The 24,894-nt window shown below is 39.4% G+C and overlaps 1 protein-coding gene across 6 annotated transcripts in view; it reads left to right on the forward strand.

Annotated features, from left to right (window-relative positions):
- Positions 1 to 24,894, forward strand: part of FGF14 (fibroblast growth factor 14) — a 401,018-nt gene that overhangs the window by 143,674 nt on the left and 232,450 nt on the right. For 3 of the 6 annotated variants that reach the window (XM_061472823.1, XM_061472821.1, XM_061472824.1), the window contains exon 1: positions 19,303 to 19,570. The exons of the other annotated variants lie outside the window; for them this stretch is intronic. In XM_061472823.1, coding sequence (XP_061328807.1) covers positions 19,568 to 19,570 — 3 coding nt within the window. In that variant the 5' untranslated portion in view covers positions 19,303 to 19,567. Of the gene's footprint in view, positions 1 to 19,302; positions 19,571 to 24,894 lie in introns of those variants that run through there. 6 annotated transcript variants of the gene reach the window in all.

Genomic DNA, 24,894 nt, shown 5'->3' on the forward strand with positions numbered 1-24,894 from the left:
TATATGATGTGCAAATATGTTGGGAACTTGGAAGACTTCCTTTGCTTTCTCATATTTATGGCAACATGTTACTCTCAGCTAGTACAATCAGTGAAGCTGCTGTTTTCATGCTCTAAAAGTTTCTTCCATTTTTATAGGCTTCTGCTTTTAAAATACATATATAACTGATATAATACATTACACCTAGACTGAAAAGTCTGGAGAAAAGCCTGTTTGGAGAATTCATACAAAGAATGAATTGCAGGGAGGCCTGTGATTTACATAGTGGGCTGGGGTGAAAGTTTATAGGCGCTCTAAATAAACTGAGAAAATCCTGACTTAGGAGTCCAAGGTTTGTGTTCATGAAATGAAGGTTTGTATTCATGAAACAGTTTGTATGAAAATGATTCACTTTCATTTGAAAATACCTTTAAGCTGTAATTAAAAGTACAATATCAAATTCCACTAGGTGTGTGCTGCTGAGTATTACTTTGTAAGTTTAGAAAGACTTTCAGTGAGGCTTCTGAAGATGTTACTCCATGCTGAGAATTCACCTTCCTGTGACCATTTTGGAAGAAACCTTTTTTTTTTAAAAAAAAAGAAAGAGAAATATACTGATAATGGCAGTTAGAGCATTGGTTTCAGCATCTGTACTGTAAACGTAAACCTTGGTGACCCATTTGCAGAATCCTTATGAGGCCTTTTTTGCCTGTGTTCAATAATGCTTTCTATTTTAATCAGAACAGTTATGGTGGCAGACTCCACACACGGGCTTGGGATGTGGAGCTGTTTTGTCAAGGCATCCTGTTCTCACATTCCAAGCAGAGCCTCAGCACAAGCATTGCTAAAAACACATTAGGAAGCAGATTTGTGCATTCTCTGTGCAGGGCATGAAAGTGCTGGACAGAAGTTTCTTCAGAGCGAAGAGAAACAAAGTCTGTGACAAAGGTTCAAAAGGGAAAAAACGGCAGCAGCAGCCTGGTGTGAATGCTGCTTGGTGGCTGTTTTCATGGCAAAGTCCTGACTGCCGTGGCAAGGATGCAGTGAGTTCCTGTCCTACCCCAGGAATAGCCTAGGAAATGTGCTGGGAGCTCACTGCCTGGGCTATTCCTGGCGTAGCACGGTAATTCATGGAAAAGACTCAATGAGAGTCTGTCAAAATCTCTGATTAGACAAGTAGTCTAGCTGTGGGGAGCCATAATTTCTGCTGCACAGGACATTCCCAATCTGCTGTGCTAATAAAGGCTTGGGGGTCTGTAGTGGGTAGATCTTGGCTGGATGTCAGGTGCCCACCATGCTATTCTGTCACTCCTCTCCTCAGCAGGACAGAGGGGAGAAAATAAGATGGAAAAATCCTTTTGTGTCAAGTTAAAGGCAGTTTAATAAAGCAAAAACAAAGGCCACCCACAGAAGCAAAGGAAAACTAAAGGTTTTTTCTCTACTTCCGATCAGCAAGCCATGTCCAGCCACTTACCAGGAAGCAGGACTTCAGTAAGTGGTAGTTACTCCAGAAGATATGCATAAATAACAAATGCCTCCTTCTCCCTTACATTTATTGCTGAGCAGATGACATATGGTATAGAATATCCCTTTGCACAGTTGGGATCAGCTACCCTAGCTGTGTCCCCTCCTAAGATCTTGCTCAACCACAGCTGACTGGTGAGGGGGAGATACTGGAGAGACAGCTTTGATGCTGGGCAAGCACTGCTCAGCAGTAAACAAACCACTGGTGTGTTACCAACACCTTTCTAGCTACTACTGCAAAGCACAGCACTGTGAGGGCTGCTATGAGGAAAATTATCTCCATCTCAGTCAGGCCTAATACAGTGTCTTCACACTGGAGTTAGTAGGTGTAGGTTGGGTAGAACACCAGCATAGGCAACCATCTGTGCAGATACAGTAATCACACGACAGTGTTCAGTGGTGCATGTTTCTGACAATCCATGTACAAACTGTTCAGGGCAGCATGCTTCTTAGCTGAAACAAACGGTGTTTGAAGGAAAGCTGAAGGGTTAAATATCTACATTTCCACTTGCTTCTCCTTTGACAGCTGCATTGCAGTCTTTGAATACTATTCTAAATACACCCACAGAGCTACAGATGTTGTTGAGACGTCGTATCTGAGCATTGCATGGCTATAATAATTTTTTGCTGTAGACTCAAAAAAAAATTCTTAAAGAGTGGGACACTTAAAAAGTGTATGTATAAGAGGGGAGACAAGGACTTTGCCTCTTTTTTTTTCTTTTTCTTAAAATTTAAGATAACTTTTTACATTTCTAAGAGATAGATCTTGTTCCCATACACCCCATTGCTCTTCTTTATATTAATTTCATTGATTCTCACACAAGTCTCCTAAACCTGGGCTCTATTCCATTGGCTTCATTGATGGCTTGTACCATTTGCAAAGTCAGAATCCAAACTCAGCCTTCCTGCTCCCTGTGGTCCCTTTTGGGTTCCACTGTGTTACCTCTGACTGTGGGAGGTGAAATATATCAGTTGCTTGCTCACCCTGGACGGGTTGCCTTACGGAACCCTGTACCTGACAGTGTACCCAGGAGAAAATATTGTGGCTTGAGCAAATCTCCAGCTTCAGGAATGAGCTTAGCTGTCCTCAGTGTTTCACAAAGAGCAAAACTGGTTCTGCCTTTAAATTCTTTCCTTTGTTAGCTTATTTTACAGCTTCCCAGAAATATACAATTCTGCTGAAGTTTATAGAAATAAGTCTACTTATGCTTTTGTATTTTCTCCATGGAATATGATGCCTGTTTTCAGAGAGAGCAGGGGTCTCACAGGGCAATCCAATCCTGAAGCAAAAAACAACTACTGTTGCCAACATCACTTCAATCAGAAAAGGGCGAGTACAGTTCTTGAGGGAAGTCAGTGAAGTCATTTTGTCATTTGGAAAGCACAGAAACTAATGAGTCACTTCTTTCAAACAGAGGCTTTGCCAAAAGGAAACTACTAGGAGAGCTAACTGGTATTTGTAATTTTGTACACCTCATTTAAAGTAATCTTTATCTTGATTTTGAAAAGGTTATGAAGGAGAGAATTATGCTGGTTGAAAGGAAAGTTTTGTTTGTTTCTTTTGCATTACCCAAAGTGATCCCTCAGGGATCGGTGTTGGGACCGGTCTTGTTCAACATCTGTGTCGCTGACATGGACAGTGGGATTGAGTGCGCCCTCAGCAAGTTTGCCGATGACACCAAGCTGTGTGATTCAGTTGATACGCTGGAGGGAAGGAATGCCATCCAGAGGGACCTTGACACGCTTGTGAGGTGGGCTGATGCCAACCTCATGAAGTTTAACCATAACAAGTGCAAGGTCCTACACCTGGGTCAGAGCAACCCCAGGCACAGCTACAGGTTGGGCAGAGAAGAGATTCAGAGCAGCCCTGTGGAGAAGGACTTGGGGGTGTTGGTTGATGAGAAAATGAACATGAGCCGGCTTCAGTGTGCACTCACAGCCCAGAAAGCCAACCGTATCCTGGGCTGCATCAAAAGGAGTGTGACCAGCAGGTCGAAGGAGGTGATCCTGCCCCTCTACTCTGCTCTCATAAGACCTCACCTGGAGTATTATTTGCAGTTCTGGTGTCCTCAACATAAAAAGGACATGGAACTGTTGGAACAAGTCCAGAGGAGGGCCACGAGGATGATCAGGGGACTGGAGCACCTCCTGTATGAAGATAGGCTGAGAAAGTTGGGGCTGTTCAGGCTGGAGAAGAGAAGGCTGAGTGGAGACCTCCTAGCAGCCTTCCAGTATCTGAAGGGGGCCTATAGGGATGCTGGAGAGGGACTCTTCATTAGGGACTGTAGTGATAGGACAAGGGGTAACGGGTTAAAACTTAAACAGGGGAAGTTTAGGTTAAATATAAGGAAGAAGTTCTTTCCTGTTAGGGTGGTGAGGCACTGGAATGGGTTGCCCAGAGAAGTTGTGAATGCTCTATCCCTGGTGGTGTTCAAGACCACATTGGACAGAGCCTTGGGTGACATGGTTTAGTGTGAGGTGTCCCTGCCCATGTCAGGGGGGTTGGAACTAAATGATCTTAAGGTCCTTTCCAACCCTAACTATTCTATGATTCTATGATATCATTCAAATTTCATAGGCAGTCTTTGCCTCTCTGGAAGAGTACTGCAAGCACCTATATTCAAATGTATCAATAATGTTTACTGGAGAAATCTTTGTACTTCTTAGAAAAGTCTTTTTTTTTACTATATTATTTTTGTAATTTACTTTTAAGTAAGAAAAAAGCAGTGTCTAGAAAGTCAGAAAAGTCTAATTCTTGGTTTTCTTCTGTGAACAGCATTACCTCTTCTTGTTACCCAGCTGGTTTTTTTAGTTTTTTTCTTTTTATAGTTCATATGCACAGGCTTTGTTTTCTTTCTCTTGTTTCCACCATGAATTAATCTTTGTTTTCCAATCACTTGATTTGTGATTGAGAATTGCTTCAAATTTAACACTGTTAGTGTAAGTTGTCCCTTTCTAATACAAAATCAGAAATAAGGAATCAGATGGATTAGCAATTCTCTCTCTTAAAATGGAATAAGGAATATTAAGAAGATTGGCTTGATTTTATTTTGTCCCTTTTCCTTCTCAACAAAGTGACTCACAGTCTTACCTGATAGAATTCTTTCTTCCGTCTACAGTATTACTCTTAATGTTTAAGGATTACCGACTAACCCAAAACCTAGCAGAATAAATGAATTGAAAAAGATCTTTTCAGTATCATGTCTTTTGCTGAAAATATCCAAAGGTATTTTTAGCTGATAAACTGTAGGTTTGCTTAAAGTAGGCATTGCATCAGTATGGAGTAATTCTCTGATGTATTTCTGAAGTCTGCAGGATTCTGAAAATACTTCTAGTACACCTTGTCTAAGACTACATTGTAGTCAGCTCCAGGCAAGGAACAGGTAATAATACTTGTATGGAATCTGGAGCAGCCCAAAAGTGAAATTAACTCCCAGGTCCAAAGATTTGTGCCAAGTTTCTGGCTATTGTATTGTAATAGTGGAGGTATGTTCTCTTCAGTCATTCATCTATTCCTTGAACAGTTCTTCATAAGCTATTGAAAGCCACTTCTGAAAGATAATCCTGTAGCCTGTATAATTCACAATGAAAGGCTTCCTGTCCTAAGCTGTATATCTTTGTGGTTCTGGATAGCTCTTCTACCTGACAAAACCTGCGGAATATGCCCTTTTTGTGGATATTTTTCTTTCCCATTGCCTGTTTTCTGGTAGATCAACAGCACCACTAACTGCGTTACTAGCATTATTTAATGAAAGAAATAAGCACTTCAATCTTTCTATTAGGTAGTTTTCAAAACAGATGCAGAAATCAAGTGTTATGGAAGAACGTTAACTTTTGACTTCTTGTTTACTTTTTTCTGAGATGCTCTAAAAATTAAAATTCAGAAGCAAGAAAGTATACTTTGTGACTGATTAATTTCTTGATTCTCTTAGAGCGTGATGCATGGATTGCTCATCAGTTTTATAGGGTAATGTATCATGCCACTTATAAATATCTCATTAGCTTCTCTATGCAAACATGTATCAGAAATACAACAGTTGAATGCATGCAGGATTTATATTTCCCTGGGGAAAAGTAAAACTTCTGACTTAATACAGCAAAACTGGGCCCAGTTTGTTGGCATACCAAGCATTACCTGGCTTACTGAGAACCTCTTCTAGGTTCAAGGCAGCAGTAAATGCATCCTACTCAGTGTGTTAGGCAAGTATTCCGCTTGGTCATGGACAAATCAGTGTTTTTTCATTTTTTATGAGAATTTTTCCCTTTGCTCTCTTTTACTATGTAAGACTTGTAGGGCTTGTGGACACAAGCAAGAACCGTGAAAATTACTTTGACATTCTTTTCTTTTCAACTTTTTGCTACTGCTACTTTTCATCCCACACATTCAGGACATGTATTAAAACAAACAAACAATCCCAGAGATACAGTGAGTTAGAAGATGTGAGACTTTAGCAAAGGATCCTGGAAAAAAACTTTTTTTGAAGAACCAATAATTTCACAGAGATATTATTGATTGTTTTCATAGAACTACCATCTCAGTAATAATCAGAAAATACTAAGTATTAGGAATTTACAGGAAAAGAACAGAAAATAAAACTAAGAACAAGCTCAGTGTTTGTAAGTCTGTGGTTCACCTGTATTTTGAACACCATGCCATTCTTATCCCCTCATATGACAGAAATTGAAAAGATTCAAGAAAAAGCCATGAGAGCAGCCAAGGCAGGGAACAGCTTCCATACAGGCCATGACTTGATGGGCTGGCCATGAGTATTGGGTTTACATGGCAAAGTTTTCTTAGCAGGCTGGGCTGCAAGGGTAGCATCTGTGAGAACATGCCCCACATCAAACAGACTCAGTTACACCTGGCTCCAAGACAGACCTGCCTCTGGCTGAAGCTGACCCAATCAAGGATGGTGGTATAATACATTATACTACCACTCTGGGATAATGCACTTAAGAAAGTGTAAAAACTACTGTACAATTCCAGCTGGTAAAGATGAGTGAGAATATGTGACAGAAACAGCTTTGCAGACACCAAGGTCAGCGCAGAAGGAGGAGAGGGGGTGCTGCAGGTCCAAGACCAGCACCCCTGCAACTCATGGTACAGTCCATGGTGAGGCAGGCTGTACCCCTGCAGTCTGTGGAGGTCCATGGTGGAGCAGATAGTCACCTGCCGCCTGGGGAGGACTCCACAGTAGAGCAATGGGATGCCCGAAGAAGGCTGTGATTGTGTGGGAAGCCTGCACAGGAGTAGGCTCCTGGCTCCTGTGGCCCATGGAGGGAGGAGCCCACACTGGAGCAGGTTTGCTGCAGGACTTGTGAACTCATAGGGGACCACACTGGAGCAGTCTGTTCTTGAAGAGCTGCACCCTGTGGAAGGGACCCCATGCTGGAGCAGGAAAAGAGTGTGAGGAAGAAGGAGCAGCAGAGACAATGCATGTGATTGCAAGCCCTGTTCACCATCCCCCTGTGCTTCTCGTGAGGAAGGAGGTAGGGAAGTCTGTAGTGAAGTTGAGCCTGGGAAGAAAGGAAAGGTGGGGAAAAAGCATTTTTATATTTGTTCTTATTTCTCATTATCTTACTGTGTTTAATTGGCAATAAATTAAATTAATTTCCCCAAGTTGAGTCTGTTTTGCCCAGGATGGTGAGTTATGAGTGGTGTCCATGTTGTTATTTTGACTCATGAGCTTTTGGTTTTGGTTTTTTATTTTCTTCTCCTGTCCTGTTAATGAAAGGGGAATGACAGAGCAGTTTGGTGGGCACCTGGTGTCCAGCCAAGGTTAGCCCACTCCACCATGAAAAACAGAGGACATGACGATGGGTCACATAGAGGAGTCAGGGATATAGTAACTCAAAAATGATGAATGCCATGGCAAAAGGAGATAGTGTTTGCTGTCTATTCCAATACAAGAACTAAGGACATCAAATTAATCTATGAGAAGCCCATTACAAAACAAAAGAGACAGTTATTCATGCAATAAGAATCAGAACCAAGGAGCTTACCAGTAGGTAGTGCTGTGAATAATAGAAGTTTATATGATATCAAGGAAAGAATAGACAATTACTTGGAAGAAGTATCTGTTGGGGATTAGTAAACACGGAAACCACGTCAGGCTCTGGAAATCAGCTGAGTGGAAAACAACTAAAAATTAGGAAAGATCTCAGGGGAAACATCGTAAGTGTTCAGGTTAAGGTTGTGGATGGAGTTTTGAGTAACCTAATCTAGTAGGTGTCCCTGCTCACTGCAGAGGGGTTGGAACTAGATGATCTTTGAAGGTCCCTTCCAAACCAAACCATCCTATGAGTCTTATGATCTGTGATTCTGTGGTTCTGTATGGTTGTCCCTGGTTTTAGTCTCCTCAAGCAGATGGCTGTAGCCGTTGACGGAAACAGAATACTAGATCATATGAACTCTTCAAATTAGCCAGGAACGCGGAAATATAAGAATGTAATTAATTACAGATAGCAAGAGTTAGACAAGATGGAGCTCGCTAAGATTTGAGAGGTGTGAAAAACTCCAGTGTGCATATTTCGGGGGGAAGAAAGGGGACAAATGTTCCCCTGGGAAAATGCATCAGCTCTGACATCATCTTTGTCCATACTAGCAGACATCTGGGTAGGAATGATGAGCAACATAATTACTTTGAAAACACTGCTCTGAAAAGACTTAAACACTGAGAAAAAGGTTCTTTCAACATATAGAGAACAAGAACAAAGTACCACACAAAATAAAATTATCTCTTTCCTAGGTTATTTCTTGCAAATTTTCTTCAAAGATCTGGTGCAGATATAGGTAAATATGCACCAATGAAAGGAGCAAGCAGTTTAGAGGCAGACGCTTCAATACATGAAAGGAAAGACATTAAAATTGCCTAAAAGACTGTGAGTAACCTGTTTTCAAGCAGGGTTTCTTGGTTATTATACTATTTTTATTTTGTGGTTTTGAGTGATAACAGATTTTGGCTTGGCAAAATAGTTCATCCGAATGAAAAAAAACTTCATTGAAATAAAAAGAAATATATATTTTTTAAACCAGTTATAGTTGATTTCCTATTTAATTAAAAATCCAAAATTAGTGTCTAAAGGAATGTGCTGTGAGGGAAGTGGAGGAGAATTCCTACACCACAGTCTATTATTTCAAGTTTAGACAAATTAGTCCTCTTCTTACTAATGAAGATAAAACAGTACTGAAAATTTAAGCGTACTTGCATCAAACTCTTATTTTTCCTTATCTACAATCATAGAATCATTTAGGTTAGAAAAGACCCTTAAGATCATCACGTCCAACAATAAACCTATCACTGCCAAGTCCACCACCAAACTATGTCCCCAGACACCAAATCTTTTAAATTCCTCTAAGGATGGTGACTCAACCACTTCCCTGGGCAGCCTTTTCCAATGTTTGATGACCCTTTTGGTGAAGAAATTTTTCCTCATATCCTATATAAACCTCCCCTGGCACAACTTGAGGACATTTCCTTTCATCCTATCTCTTGTAACCTGAGAAAAGAGATCGACACGCACCTCACTACAACTTCCTTTCAGGTAGTTGTAGAGAGTGAAGATCTTCTCTAAGTCTCCTTGTCTCCAGACTAAACAACCCCAGTTCCCTCAGCTTCTGCTCATTGGGACTTGTTTTCCAGGCCCTTCACCAGTTTCATTGTTCTCCTTTGGACATGCAAATCTACTTCTCATCTAACCAATTTGGAAAAATTCAACTAGCATTTACCATTTTAAGCTATTTTGACAGCTTGCAGGGAGAGGTTACTCATCACTTCTGGTAACTATTAATTTCATCCTTGATTTCTCTTAGAACTGCTTGCTGAATGCCAGAGGGCTTTTTCAGTTTATTACCAGTCACTTTCAAGTAACTATAAGATACAATACAGAAGTCAGAGGTCTCCTTTACTGAGTCCTCCAAAAATAAGGACTTCAGCACAGGAATCTGCCCAGGTTTTTTTTATGGTGAACAGTAACACAAAGAATTTTTTTTTTATTCTTTGCAATCTTGTCCTCTCTCAGGTTTTTCTTGTGTACTTTGATCAACAGTTGGACTTACAGACTTTGCCAAGCTTCATGATCTTGTTGTGTTTGAAGACAGATTTTGTATTTAGTTTTAATTCCTTTTGCCAATTCCTCTTCAAACCCTATTTTGGACCCTCCTATTTATATTTTTACATTTAATCTGCCAGAGTACGTGATACTTTCTTTTTCCTTAGGTTTAACACAGCTTCAGCCTTCTGAGGGCTACCTTCTTGCTTCTAATAACCTTCACTACCTGCTGTTCAGTCCTCATGACTTCTCCACCCTTTCCAAAAATACTTTTAAAAAAATCTGTGGCATGCATTCATCAATGCTGCTCTTTCAATAATCTCTATGCTGTCTGCAAGGTTTTAATTCCCTTAGTTCTCATTTTAAACAAGTTTTTTCACCTTTGTATGACTGTCCCTTGAAATGCACCAAAATTTCAGTGTATATTTTTGACTTTTGATGCTCCTGTAGGGATACAGAGTTTTTCTAGATTCTCATGTGCAGTTTTGAGCCAAGCCATGTGTGATAGCTGCAACAAAGTTGAAGGAGGCATCCCACTTTGTGGACTGCCTTCATGGCTGCTTTAAGATGTGCTTATCATTGGCCTCATAAAAATGTGATCTCTGTGTCACATACCAGTGAGAATCTTCATAAGGATAATTGAAGGCTCCGACTACTCTCGTGTTTCCTGACCTTTCTGACCCTAATCTCTCATGGGGTAACAGTCAGTGCTGCCATCCTATTTGGGTGGTCAGTAATGTCTTATATTCTTCCTATTAAGGCCTTGAATTTTGGTTCCTAAGGATACTGAGGCACTCGGTCAGGGAGGTAGTTTCTTAGCTTTGATTCTTTGATCAAATTGGGCTTCTTTGGTCCATTGAGGATGAGTGTAGGTCTGACAACACAAGGAAGGAAAGGAGCAGCCAAACAGTTCAGGGAAAGGGCACTTGCTCCAGGGATTCATTCAGATTTTCTCCATGGTCAGAGGAGCAAGGAGGGGCTCTTCTAAAGAAGAATTAATTCTACCTTCTTTGGAATAAGACTATCCAGTTTCTTAAACTTAGATTGGCTGCTTCTATTTTTCCAATTACCAAATAGACATTTGAGATCTTATTGATGGAAGATTTAAGTGCCTAAAGTGTGTCTTCAGATAAATATAAGCCTGTGATACACACTGATTGATTTATCCTCCTTCCTTCTGCTGAAATCAGTCCAATTAAATCTTTTAAATGTTGAGGTCAGAGCTCCTTAACTTTTAGGGCTCATGAGGGGAGGGCAGCAGAAATAGGATACGTCAGGTTTATGCTTGGTCCAAGGACCTATTTTTATATTAAACTGTCAATGGGTAAGTTAAGTCCTTGGAATAGAGACTGCCTGCCAATAGAGTAACTTTACTCGTCAACTCTCTCAGTCTTGGGCCAGTTTTGCTTAAACATGGAAGCACAGTTCCAGGTGCCTGAAGGATTTTGAAGTCCAGATTTTGAGCATTAAAATTTTTACCCTTTCCAGGAAGAATGGATCACTTCTTTATAAAGAGTGATGGATACACAAGAATGGGGGAAAAACAAAAGGATGAGAGCTGTATTTTTATGCCTGATACATATAAAGAGCCTAGTCCTCCTGAAGTAGCTCAGAAGAGATAAGTTATTCATTTAAGAGGTATAAACCAGTTATTAATTCAGCAATAGAAATAACTGATTTTGCCTAAAATATAAAGTTTAATTATTAACATTATTAATCTGAGTTTATTTCTATGAGGCAGCAAGCTTTGTGTGCTGTTCCATTTGTAAAGGTATAGACACTAAGTCAGCTCTGGTTTGAAGGTGAGGAAAGCTATGGCAGCCCATGACAGCTGGTGAACTGCCTATAAGTACATAGAATATGGTTTCAGCAGATACTATGATTTGCCAAACTTAAAATCAGCTTTCTTAGACATTGAAAGATAAAAATGCAAAATCTTGATGAATGCCTCAAATGATTAATGTCTTTAAATTTTTTGGTAAATTTCAACTTTAGTAAACATTTGAAGGAGTTGCAGTATTACTGCCTGAATTCTTTTATGCTAGGCTAGAAGCAGCTCCTTGTAGGCTTCCTAAGCACTAAGTGTGCTGCTCTGTTCTGGATCTTTTTATGACCATACTCAGAGAAAATATTTAAGAGGTGGCAATTTGCAGATTTGAAGTCAGTTTTCAGTGTATATGACCCTGTGGGCTACATTTCGTAAACAACATTATAGGAATTTTAATGATTACCTTATATAGTAGAAACTTCTATAGTACTTTTACTTAGCAAAATATCAACGTTCCGCTGATATGTGTGTTCCTGTTTAACAACCCAGTGAAGCTGCTTAAACTGACAACTCCCACAACAGCCAGGATTATTCCTTGTCTGCAATCTCATGTATTTAAGCATTTATATTCCTTTGATCCATTTCATATCATGTAGATCCTACTGTAGTGTCTAAGCAGCTTCCTGAGGTGCAGAAAGAAATGTAACTAGCACCCATTGTATCTATTCTTGTATCTATTCCCTATGGGAAAAATGAGAATAGTGGAAACGCTTTATGAACTACGTCAAAGCTTAAAAAACTTTTTCATGTAGATGGCCTTTGGTTATTCAGGAAACACATTCCAAACATTTAGCCCTGACAAAATGATGTCTCTAGTGCAGTTGAGCTTCACCCTCACTATAGAAAATTTCAGCATGTCAGAAAAACAGTGCTGTTAGTAACACTGCTAATGTTGGCCTTTCGGTTAACCTTGATCGAAACAATGACATACTTGAAGATAATAACTGGGATCCTGGGCAAGAATAAATACTGTACATAGAGACTGTTTAGAAATCAGAGGACAGATTTGCTACCCAAACAGCAGACAATGTTGTTTGAAAATTAGGCTGTGTTACCTTGCTCGGCTCTGAACACTTCATGAGATGATAATATGATTACTGCCTATTGGCAGGAAATGTAGGACTTCATATCAGGGTAGTAAAGCAATCCAGCTGACAGACTGATGTCACTCTTTGTGAATGCTTCTAGCAAAAAGATTATTTCAGGCTAACTTCTAGGTCTATGCTGGTAAAATACCAGCTCTAATGCCATGCTCAGGCTAAATAGAAGTACTGAGCAGTTAAGAAACAAGATCTGCCTTTTTCCAGCTAAAAGAGGTGTTTTTTCTTTTCTTGTATTGGAATCTCACAGCATCCCAGCCATTAAAACTAACATAAGAATTAGTCTGACACCATCCTCCAGTTCATCCAAATAAATAAATAATTAAATATAATGCCCCCCATATATCCAAAGAGTAATATCTCCATGCCAAATTTTGCTGCTAATAGTTGTGTACCTATTATTTTTAACTCTGTGGGAGTTTTTTTTCTACAGCCATGGATGGAATTTGCCCCCTCATAGCGATTGTGTCATCAGTCTTTGTAATCTAGGTCAAGAGAAGAAATTAAATTATGACATTGTGCTGCTTGCTGTGGCATCCCCCAGGAGTTTGTGTGGTCCCTACTGATTGCCTTGAATCATTAATCAAGGGTAACTGCACTGCACAGCCCACAATTTGTTCTCAGCAGGCACATGCATTGATGATGCTGCACCAAGAAAAAAAGACTTAATTGCATTGACAGTACCGTTTTTTCACAGTTTAGAGTGTTTATCAAAATTGTGCTTGTAGCATCTAAAAATACTGTAATTAATGCAGCATTTGGCCTCTTTGCACACTGTTTTCTTTTTAGTTTCTTCTGTTAAAGAAGACAGCTGTTTGCTAGGAAAACAAATTCATCTCTTTTCCTTCTCTCTCTCGCCTCCTGTTTTGTATTTGAGTGCATCAGTAGGAGTCTTACAGTTTGTTGTAAATGTTCATTCACAGTTTCTGCAGATTCCTACATTCATATTCACAAAGGCAGAATATTTCAAGATGTCCTTCATATCAAGTTACTGTTACCTCACATCAGACATGAGGAATACAAAATACAGATTTCAGGGGCTTTGCTTCCCAGGGCAAAGCAAAGATCCTTAAGGGAACAAAAAAACCCCATGGTCCTCAATGAAAGTGTGACAAATTGGGTCAAACATTTCTTAATTCTTAAACTGTTTTCTTTCATTGCTGATCTAAATGTGGCTTGTGGGTATTATCACGTAAAGTATACTACAAAATAAGGAAAGTAGATCTTCTTTGATCGGATAAAGTATCTGCAAAAGAAGGTAAGGATGAGTCAGCTTGTAACAGCACTAGGCAGTTAGGGGTCGGCTCCTGGACAGGCCAGGGTTGTGCTTTTTTTTTCCCTATTAAATATACAGACAGCTAGAACTTTCCCTATTAAATATACAGGCTGTTAGAACAGGAAAGGACACACAAGTGTGCCACATGGTTTAGGCCACCATCATGGGCTGTTGCTCCTGTGCTAGGCAGCCGGTGTGCATGTGGGGATCTGCAAGCCCATTAGAAACCCATCCTGCTTAGTGGTAAGCAGGCTAGGAGTAAAGGAGTAGTGTATGCTCTCCTGTGCAGAAAGCAGCAGGAACAAAGGGAATTTGTAATGGAATGAAATCTAACTTAGGCTAAAGAAAATACTGGGGAAAAAAACAACTGTTTGAGCATCAAGAGAAAGAGACTTAACAGCTGTTTTCTTCACACCTCTACAGAAAAATAGTATTATTGTGACTTCTTTTTGTCATCCACCTGCTACCTCTAACTATTCTAAAGTGTTTTTATTACTTCGAATATCCACATAAGGTTTTAAAATGTTCCAGCTCCTATACATTGCCTTGTAAATCTTGTATTACAGTAAAAAGGGATGTGTATGTAGCAGAGCATTGCAAGACTGCAATTTCACTGAAATGACTATTATTACCTTATAGACTGCCAGGGTAAGGCTCAAGTGGTGCTGTATATGAAATCCTAAGATTAAATAATGGATTTTGCCATAACATCACACTAGACTTTATACTTCTACTGCAGATGTAGGACTCAAAGCTCTTCTAAAACAAGAGCCTGCTGAAAACCCTCATTGTCTGGTACAAAAGCCTGTACTGTGTACACACGTGAAGCTCAAGTTTTCAGTATCTTGAGTTCATCGAAAGCTTTCTGCTTTGTGAATGAAAACATTTAGAGCCAAGCTGCTGTTACACTGCTAGTTTGCAGTACATGTGAGAAAGGCATCCACAAGAGTTAAAAAATGGTGACCGTTGAGCAGCACTGGAGCTGAAATCAAGTAATTCATGATAGTTGAGAAAATTAATGAAAATCAAATATTTTAAATAATGAAGGTTTTAATCAAGATGCTTGTAATGTAAATCTTAGCAGACATTCACTACACTTAAACCATTCTTTCTTCTCCAGCATGTTGAAGTGATATTTTGTATAATATTCCATATTAATTTGAGTTTAATGTCTTTTGAAAAAAAGATGCTACTTCTTTTTCCGTTACAAACTCTGGTCTTGGAAGTGTTGCTTTACAGATTAAAATAAACTTAATGCAAATAGTATTTGAGTCTTAAAACCACTGAAGAAGTAAGATGTCCCTAAAATTGTGCTGGCATCTCTTTTCATTCATTACCAAGACAACATTAAACTGTAGTGGTCATGTCCCTGCTATTAAAATTTCATCAGGACTTCCACTCAAAAGTGGTGAAAAAACACAGACCAAACATTCTGTACCTGATCCTCCCTCAGCTGTTAAAATTGACAGTGGTGTTTGCATTGCAAGATTTTTTATTTTGCATAATGTGGATAAAAATGGGTGCAGCTTATTAATTTTCTTTTGTCTCTGTTTTGGAAAACTACAGAAGTAAAGGTAACTGAAAACCATCCTTAGCTTTCACAAATCGTGGCACTGTAAGGTGCTGGATGAATAGGAAAGACCCTTGCATTTGTGTTGAGCTACTCTTTCAATTAATGACTGTAAGCTGCTGCTGAGGCTTTTTAAGCCTTTCAGAAAGGCTGTCATTATGAATAAGAATACTGATATATGAAAGCCCTCTTACTTGCTGATGCTGGAAGTGCCAAGAGTGTCTTCCCTCTCCCCCAGCTATGCCCAGCTTCATTCACTTCCTAGCAAGGAATCCCTTGTCCTTCAATTTAGCAGAGAAAAAAAAAAAAAGCAGAAAAGGAAACGTCATTAAAGCTTAATCTAAATATATATGTGGGTTTTTAAATATGAGAAGTAGCAACTTTTCAGCCAGCTGTTTGTCAGCCTCCTGTTTCACTGGGTCGGCATCAACATTGAACAGTTTGTTCAATGCAGAATCATGTTTACATAGGCAGGCTCAGCTATTTTTCTTTTTAATGCCCCTCTGTGATCCAGTAATTCACAGAGCCCTTGAGAAAAATTGTCAACTTTAATGAAAATACAGAAGTAAACCAGCAATTTAAGTACAGCCTTCACTCTAATATTACTACTAGCCTGTTTTGTTTAATCAGGCTTTTGCCCTGTGCTGTTTTTAAAGCACTTAGTAGTGTCAAATGCTAAAATACATGTACTATTACTGATTCTTAAGCTGTACAGTTATACTAATATTACAATCCTTAAAATATTCTTGTCTATCTTTACCACCGAGATGAAGTTTAGGCTGTAACTCCACAGGAATTGGTTCTAGGGAAGCAGAAAGCAGGGTAGTCTGCAAGAGGTTCCTATCAAGCAAGTTCAGATAACTTCAGTGTCAACTGCTTTAAAAAAATCCAACCTGTTATTTTCAATAACCGAAGGCTGCACAATGTGTCTGCTGGTAACATCTAGTGATGAAAAGTGATCTAAGGCTGTTCTCAGTTATACTGAATAAAATCCACAGAATGGATTTACTTTACAATATATGTGCTTTGGGAAAGGGAGTTTTAAACAATTCACTATATAAAAGCTTTGTCTGTTCCTGCTCTTGAACACAGAAGGGTAATTTTGAATGATATTTCAGCTGTCAGTAGATTTCAGATGTTGTTAAGGTTTTTATTCCTCATTTAAATCACAGACTAATCTACTTTAGCAGTCACATAAGTTATGGGCAGCACTGAATGCTCTATCTCTTGTTCCTTACTAGCCTAACACATAATTTTGTGTATATTAACTTTCTTAGTTATCAAAATGTAAAGTTTTTGAACAAAGCCAACAGAAATTTACTGCAACACCTATGGCATTTTATTTTTTCTTCATTCATGGATTAACTTGTCACATACTCAGGCGATGCATGCTAGCAGACTGAAAGACCACTGTGAAACTCTTCAGGAATTCATGGGAAGTAAAATTGTTTCTCTTGAAATATAGAAACAAACTTATGCCAGCACTCCTTTCTAGGGGAAAGTTAAAAACACAGACACATTAACAAACCCGGAAAATAAAGAGGAGAAATAAATATTTCTAGGTCCATGACTGAAAACTGCTTTGGTCCTTGAACTTCAAACCTGCAGTTTGGCAGGTTAATAGCGCCAGGTGCTGTTTGTGGAGTGACAATGTTTACTGCCTTGAAATCCAGACTGCCCGTCCTTCCATCACTCATTGATACACTGGTAAATTATATAAACCAGGCCATCAAAACAAGTGCTCCATAATCCACTGGGCTAATAATACTGGGTTACAATCATTCCTCAGGTATATCACTTGGACGTTCATACGGTTCTGTGGCTTTGGATCTTTATTGGTATATTAATACTTCCACACTCTAATTTATCTTGGGCAAACATGTACAAACTTCTCTTGCTGCTCACCCCTACAGTGTTTCAAGTATTTCTGGGGCTTCCCTGTGGTAAACAAGGTGACTATGGGGCTGTTTCTGTATTACTCTCACACAAACAATTGTTAGCTAGATCCAGAATGAGACCATTTCCTAATCGGAGACCATTGCCTAAAATGCCATTTTTCCTCCTGTCTTGCTGAATACAATACCACCACCCCTCCCTGCAGACTTGCTGGCATGCTGTGTCCCTCAGGCACCCAGTGTGTTTCAAGACCTCAGCAGCAGCATCAAACTCTATTAACAAGCTAAGGCCACCCATTACATTTACAGCTAACCTGATAGGACTGGTACTATAGGTCTCCCTTGGCTAAACATACCTTAATCTACTGTGTCTCAAAGGGTTGAGTGAATGCACCTGCCCAGTATTAAAGTCTGACTGCTCCTCAGCTATTGGAATTGAAACTGTTTCTTTCATATAGCTACAGATCACCTGTACTAGTTTCAACACTTGACTCTTGGGATTTTGTCTTTCATTTCTAACATACAGTTCTGCCAACTGAACCATGAAGGTGATAAGTGGTTTCTTACTCCATTTAGCTGTATCTTCCCTCCTCTTTTCCCAAGTTTTATTGTTCTATTTCAAATGCCATCTTCATGACTCAGTTGGCATTCCTGGAAAAAAAAAAACAAAATAAAATACCCCTCTGTGCCATTCTACAGGCAAGTCCCATACCCATACCCATAAGGGTCTGTCTTGTCTTTACATTCCAGAGGTCTGGCTTGTTTGCCTTCCAGTCCTGTATTAGCAGGCACTGTAACTGCTTGTATTTCTTTTACCATTGTATTATTATTTATTTGCCTTCTCCTTTTTTATTAGATTCCTTAGGCCCTCCTCCTTCCTCGATAGTCTTCCCAGCCCTGCCAGCTTGCCCTTCCAAATCCAGCTGATAACATTAGCAGGGGTCAGAGGACCCATAATCACGTGCAGTGGATGAGTGAATCCTCTAGAACTATAGTTTTGAATATTTACACACCATAGCTAGGCTCCACCTCCCTCCAGCAGCAGCTTTAACAGTATTGGACTCTGGATCTATTTGGGTTTTATTCTTCCAATGAAGCTCTACAGATGCCAATTCCAGCTGCTTTAACGCATCTCAGCACTAGCTGTAACCATTGTTCATTACCAACAATGGTTTTTCTGCGGGTTGTACATGGCCCAGTTGGTGGCTACGTGGGCTGGTAAAGCCAGGTGATTTTGATCAGCATTGGTCAACTGAGGGTGATTTGCTTTCAAAAGAAATAGTCCAAGGTAAACTGGGATCATCTCAGATGTCTCTGTGCATCAGAGGTCCACTTTGCTAGCTGTCTTCTGGTTTGTATGGAAGCTGCTGTATCCATTTTACCTAGTCATGTCTATTTAAGTTTTTCGGTTATCTTCCTGTAAGAGTTGTGCTCCTCCCCTTCCTGTCTCCTTTCCTTTGTTTTCTCCATTGCCACTGTAACAGCTGCCTTGGCCTGAGCCAGCTCATGGTTTTCTTGTTTTCGCTTCCCATTGGTTTATATCTGAAACTTCTTCCCACTCTCACCATTCTCTCCTAGCAGCAGCTATTTTCAGCCCTTCTCAGCAAAGGTACATTCCATGGCCTTGTACTCCCCTGCGTGATCCCCACAGCATTTGTTTCCTCCCCTAATGCCTTGCTCTTATCTTCACATGCTCTCGTGAGCTGCCCAACATTCCTCTGGCCCAGGCCTTTGTCCTGTTAACTCCTCTTTTCCCATAAACAATCCACTCTTCCTAAGACCCTCAAAAACTCATACAACTTTACTTAAAAGAACTTTAAAAGCTTCAGATGGTGAGGGGTCAGGATCTCATTGTCCTGCCCATTCTTCTACCGCAGAAGCCATGGTAGTTTCTCTCTTTCAAAAACCATGACCATATTCACTGGTGGAGTTGAAAACTTCTTTGCCATCCTGCTTTGGCATACACGGGTTATGACCTTTTTACCAACTTGATATTTGAGTGTTCTTGTTTGCTGTATGTGATAATGATATAATTTCTATTTATGCTCCTCTCATGCTGTCTCATTCTTGCTCCTATAACCTTGGCTATTGAGCTGCCTGGATTCTCCACCAACCTGTTACAGGAAAAATGTTGGGTTTTGATGCTTGCAGGACCCACCTGGTGCAGAGTGGATGAAAGAGAACAGGGTTGATTTTTTACTTCTTTACCAGATAATTGCTTGCATTTCTGTTGTGCTAGGCTTTCTTTTTTTTTTTTTTGGATCAGTTACATGTGTTTCAATATGCAAAAAGTCTCAAGGAGGAGAAGATTAAGGGATAATCAGTCCTCCACTGGAATCTCACATGGTAAGTGGACTTTTCTTTCTAGTGCTCATTGTGGTGTCCATGTACCATTTAACTTTCATGTTGTTCTTATTATAGTGCGGTTTCGCTGGAAAACACTCTTTGTGTAGCCTGAATGCATTTGGGGTTTCGCACAATTCACGTTGCAGATAGTCGTGTGTACACAACTACATTATGCATCAGTGAAATGTTGCTTGGTGAGGTGGCCTTAGTTTTGCAGCAGCTTTGCAGCCTACTGATATTGCAAAACACTTAGTTCCACTAAGCTGCGGTCCTGAAAGTCCACAGCAGCTGCATTCTGCAGTAGAAATAATCAAGGCCAGTAGGAATAACCAGGATTTTCTGTGCTGGATATTGTCTAATTGTAGCAAAAATGACATGGAACTGAAGCAGTTTGTAGACTCTGTATCATGAGAATTACAATTGCGTTCCTTATATAAAGCTTTCAGGGATGAACAACTCTGTTAAGTCACGAAAATTATCAGGGAGTTACAGCAATTCCTTCTTTAGCAGGGAAAAGCTTGAGATGGAAGCTACAACAAGGGAAAAGTCTCCAAAGTAATAAGAAAAAAAAAAAAATTGATCTACCTTGAGTTTTGCAGTGAGTTTTTATTTAGTGAATCTGGAGGGGGGCTGTCCATTGATTATTAGTCCTACATTAGTCTTGTAACTGGCAGGGTTGGTTGTGAGTTCTGGCCACACAAAATTAAATTTCATTGTGTTTTTTATCTTGTCTGTGTTCAGTTTCCCATTCAGTTACATCAAGATTGAGAAAACCTGTGGAATTAGTGAACTGTATATAATTTTCCATGCATAGAAGCAGTGTCAGTTTCTAGTACCTGACATCACAAGTGTCTTTGGCTTACTCTTAGCAAATATTCTTTGCAGTCTGCTGTTTTTTTGAATGTTCCTAAGAGATCTAAAAGAGTTATGGCAGGGTTTCCTGCTCTTTTGTCAGAACTGCCAATTTTTCAAGAAACGTGCTGGATTTGCTGCATTTCTTTCGTACTTTACGCATGCTTTGGTCAGCTAAACTGGTTTTGACAAATGTGCATTTCTGCAAGTCTTAGGCTATTCCATGTCTTCGTCTTGCCTGCAACTGAAATACTGGTTATAACTTATCAAATGTTATTCTTTGCAGCTTTGGTCTGTAGGAGTCTTACTGGCATTTGTGGAAGAAACTGTAATACCTGTCTCAGCTTACCAGAATTTTCTGATTTATGGTGGCCAAAGTCTATCAGTTAACCCCAATTGATGTAGGATTTTCAAAAGAATAGGGAAGTTGGCACAAATCTGATCACCTTCACCAGCTATAGAGTTAGAATAAAAAAGATTTTGTAAATTATTTAATTTGCCTGACTGCTCCCATATTCCTTCTACATTTTAAGGTCTTCAGTTTCATAGTCATGCTTTTACCATTTTATAACCCTAATAAACTTAGCTGTATGGGTGGTATAAACCCCTCTTTTTAGAGTATCATTCCTGTTCTCCATGGTCAGAACAGGAGTTCTTTCTCTTTCATTATGAGGTCATCACAGCTCTGCATCTTTTAACATAATTTTTCCTTTGACTTTGATTTCAAGTCGAATTTCCCCTAAAAATATTAATGTATATTTTCTTTGTTTAAACTCTGATATTTGCTTTTACAACATTCCAGTTAAAACTTGTTTTCATCAGTATGCTTTAGAAATGAGAATTTTTACTTGCAGTGTAGTGAAATAAGTGTAGGGACTCTTCATTAGGGACTGTAGTGATAGGACAAGGGGTAATGGGTTAAAACTTAAACAGGGGAAGTTTAGATTGGCTATAAGGAGGAAATTCTTTCCTGTGAGGGTGGTGAGGCACTGGAATGGGTTGCCCAGGGAGGTTGTGAATGCTCCATCCCTGGCAGTGTTCAAGACCAGGTTGGAAGAGGCCTTGGGTGATATGGTTTAGTGTGAGGTGTCCCTGACCATGGCAGGGGCGTTGGAACTTGATGATCTTGAGGTCCTTTCCAACCCTAACTATTCTATGATTCTAAAATATGTACTTCACTTGTATCTAGACATTTACTTATTCTAGTAAATTCAGTTAAAAAAAAAAAAAAAAGAAGCATATGGGAACAAGAAAACAAAATCTTAGTCTTTGCAAGGGACTTTCTGAGTTGCTGCTGGCAATGAGGGCAGCAGCCTCCTGGCTGGACAGGGGACTGAGCTGGCCTCCGTGCTTTAGCTTTCCCAGCAAGCCTGAGCCTGTAGCAGCTTACAGCAAACCTGCATGGAGTGTTGGATTGGGTTGGGTATTCTGTTTCTTTAATGTAATGCAGCTCTCCCCCAGGGGGGGCTGCAGCTGTGTCCACCTCTGCATCTCAGCAGTCAGGCTCTTGCAGAATATGCATATAGTTGCTTTGCAAGGCAATGCCTTATCTCCCTAAATTTCTACTACATGTCCCAGCTTTGGTAATGAAAGTAACTTTTTCCACTGTCTTTTGGACTTGGGAAACATTTTTACACCTTTTTCTTAATGCATGGTGATCGCAATGAAGATATCATTTTGTAGTTATTTTCAAAGATATCTTGTATTTTCTCCTGGTTTTAGACAGGAAGAATTCTACAATGAGATTTGATAGAAAATCCGATTCATTGCTGTGTTACTCTGCCTAAAGCCACTCTTAACTCTGTCCACCAAAACTGGATTGAACTGTTTCCTGACAAAATTGCTGGAATTAAGGTCATGTGAAACTAGGGTAGTGCCGTGATACATCAGACTTATTCCATTTTTAACTGTTTTCTTGAGTTGCTGTTCATATTTGTATTGTTTCTAGAGGAGCACTTAGTAACTACTCCCATTATGAATGCTATCTTTGTAGGTTTTCTGGATGCCTACACACGCCTTCGAAGAGCCATCTGGTAAATTGTGCCATGGCTTGTTATTTACATAGCATTTACCTATGGCTCCCTAAGCTTCAGTAATACAATTGAGACCAACAGTTCCTACTGAGTAACACACTGAAACTAAGTTGTATAGCATGCTGTATCCAACTGTTACAGAAAAGGAACTGATATCAACCTGTAAGGAAATTCCACTAGAAAATAGAAAAGTTAATTTTTACTGTGGCTTTGTACAATTCTTTCTTTTATTTTTTTCTTTTAAATAGCACAGTCAATCACAGCAGTTGCTGTGAGCAGTATCTTCCTTCAACTTTGGACTTTTTACCTTAATCCTTACCCGCTTTCTGGTTTAGGTACTTTGTCTTTAGGGATTTTTTTTTTTTTAACTGTCAAGTTACAGGAATATAAGAGCTGGGAACAGAGTCATATTGACAATTTCCCCAACATAACATACAAAGGATTAAAGCAAAGCTGTTAATTTTCTCTGCTTCCATTGATGCAATTTGGAATCATTATGACACTGGCAAAGGATACTCTTTAACCGCATTGTTCTGTTGCTATTTATAAATGGGATCTTGTTTAAATTTAGAACACAAAACCTTCCTGGGTGAGAAACTGCCACCTTGTGTATCTGCATGCAGTGCAGTGCAAGGGATCTTATCTGATCACTGTCAATATCACGGCTGCAATTCAGATAGCAATAATGAGAATAGCACAGAGTTGCCCACAGGGCTCAATTCTGTAACCTTGTCACATCTGAAACTATGCCCTCATCAGTATGTGGAGCTTTACAGACACCACGTGTTTAAATTGATGCATTTATCAGGAATCATGGGGCATCTGATGTTCAAACTGTGATGTACATTGGAGTTACGGGAGGTCCAAGCACTCAAGTTGCTTCCTAGCTGAATCCCAGCAGCACCCTGGGGTGCACAGAGGAGACCTACCTTCTTCTTTCTTATTGTCTTCTCCTGCCAATACTCTCTTTCTCCCACCGGGAAGCAGGCTGGGTATCTGGACAAGGGGAGGTGGGAGTGCGGGGAGCACTGGGTGCTCCCTGAGCTGGCACTACAGCTCAGGTGTAACTAGTAGGAACTGCCTTTTGTCACCTTGTGTTTGCACGGTTTCCAGTGCTGGAAACATTGGCTAAAAAGTCAGAACTTCTGCTTTGCTGCAAATGTACAGAGAGGAAATATTTTAAGTAGGACTATTTCTAGTCCAAATTATATATTTTGGATATTGATACAATTAGTCCCTCAAAGGTCTAAGATATGTAAGGCTTAGAGTCCTGAATCCAGCTCTGCTTTTACTGTTCCAAATCCTTAAAATTTTTTACAAGTAGCAGTCTTCATCCATGTAGAGCAGGTAAACCTATTGCATTGACAGTGAATTTTCAAGGATGTAGTAAAAAAAATCAAAAAAATGTCTTCCATATTTTATTTTTTTTTCTTTTTATATAGCAACTATAGACAGAATCTTTGGTGCATCAAAGTATTTGCCACTTTTATCTAAACTGAGATAAGGAGGAATGAATTTATGAAGATTTATGGAAGATCTTTGTCTTTCCTGTAATTTCAGCATGTCAATAACACTTAGTACTGTCAGGTTCAAAGCACCTTGCATTTGCAAATGCTGCTTAACCAAAATTGGATAAGATGGTGATTGTCCCCAGTTAAGAAATGGGGGATCAGGAAATAATGAAGTGATCCAGACATTTTGAGCCATAATTGAAAGGTGGTTTCTACAAGGTCTAAAGTTAAGTATCATATATGAAGTAATTGGTATTTAAAGCAGTTTTGTGAAAAGAGTACAGTCACAAAAAATCACAATAGTTTGATCACTTCAGATTAACAAATTGCTGCCTGCCAACTAAGCAGCACCAACTTACCAGGTAAAAGTTACAAAGATGATTTTTATTACAGATAGTGTAAGTTTTATTAAAATTATTCTTGGGACATTCAACAAAATTGCTGCATTTATATGCAACTTTCCTTGATGTTATGTGTACTTGAACTATTAAGCCACCACAAGTTGCCTGTGCATAAATCTACAATATCAGTTGGTCCTTTTCCTTTAAAAAAATTCTTGCTCTATATGAGATTTCAAACTGCATTTGAAACACACTTAAGCCAGTGCAGAGAAACATAAGTTCAAAGTCAGAAAATCAATATCTGTATGAACAAACAGAATAGCTGGTGAAATCTTGCACTGCAGGGATCAGTTATAAAATTCATATGAGTTCTGCAGAGCCAGGACTTTCCCTCAAACTTTAGAAATTATGGGCACAATAAATGTAACTTCATCGTTACCAAATATATTCTAAGTTATCTACTTCGCTGCCTGATCATTTATACAACTGTTAGCTTATTCATTGGTGCATGATAATAAATTGTGAAGACTTTAAAAGACTTTAAAACTTTTTAGCTTTGGAACAAGAAGAACATTTCCTTTTTTTTT

This window comes from Pezoporus flaviventris, unplaced genomic scaffold (assembly GCF_033815535.1).
Source record: "Pezoporus flaviventris isolate CSIRO_AGI_PZ_B2104156 unplaced genomic scaffold, CSIRO_AGI_Pfla_v1 ptg000072l, whole genome shotgun sequence".
In the NCBI taxonomy this organism is placed as follows: Eukaryota; Metazoa; Chordata; class Aves; order Psittaciformes; family Psittacidae; genus Pezoporus; species Pezoporus flaviventris.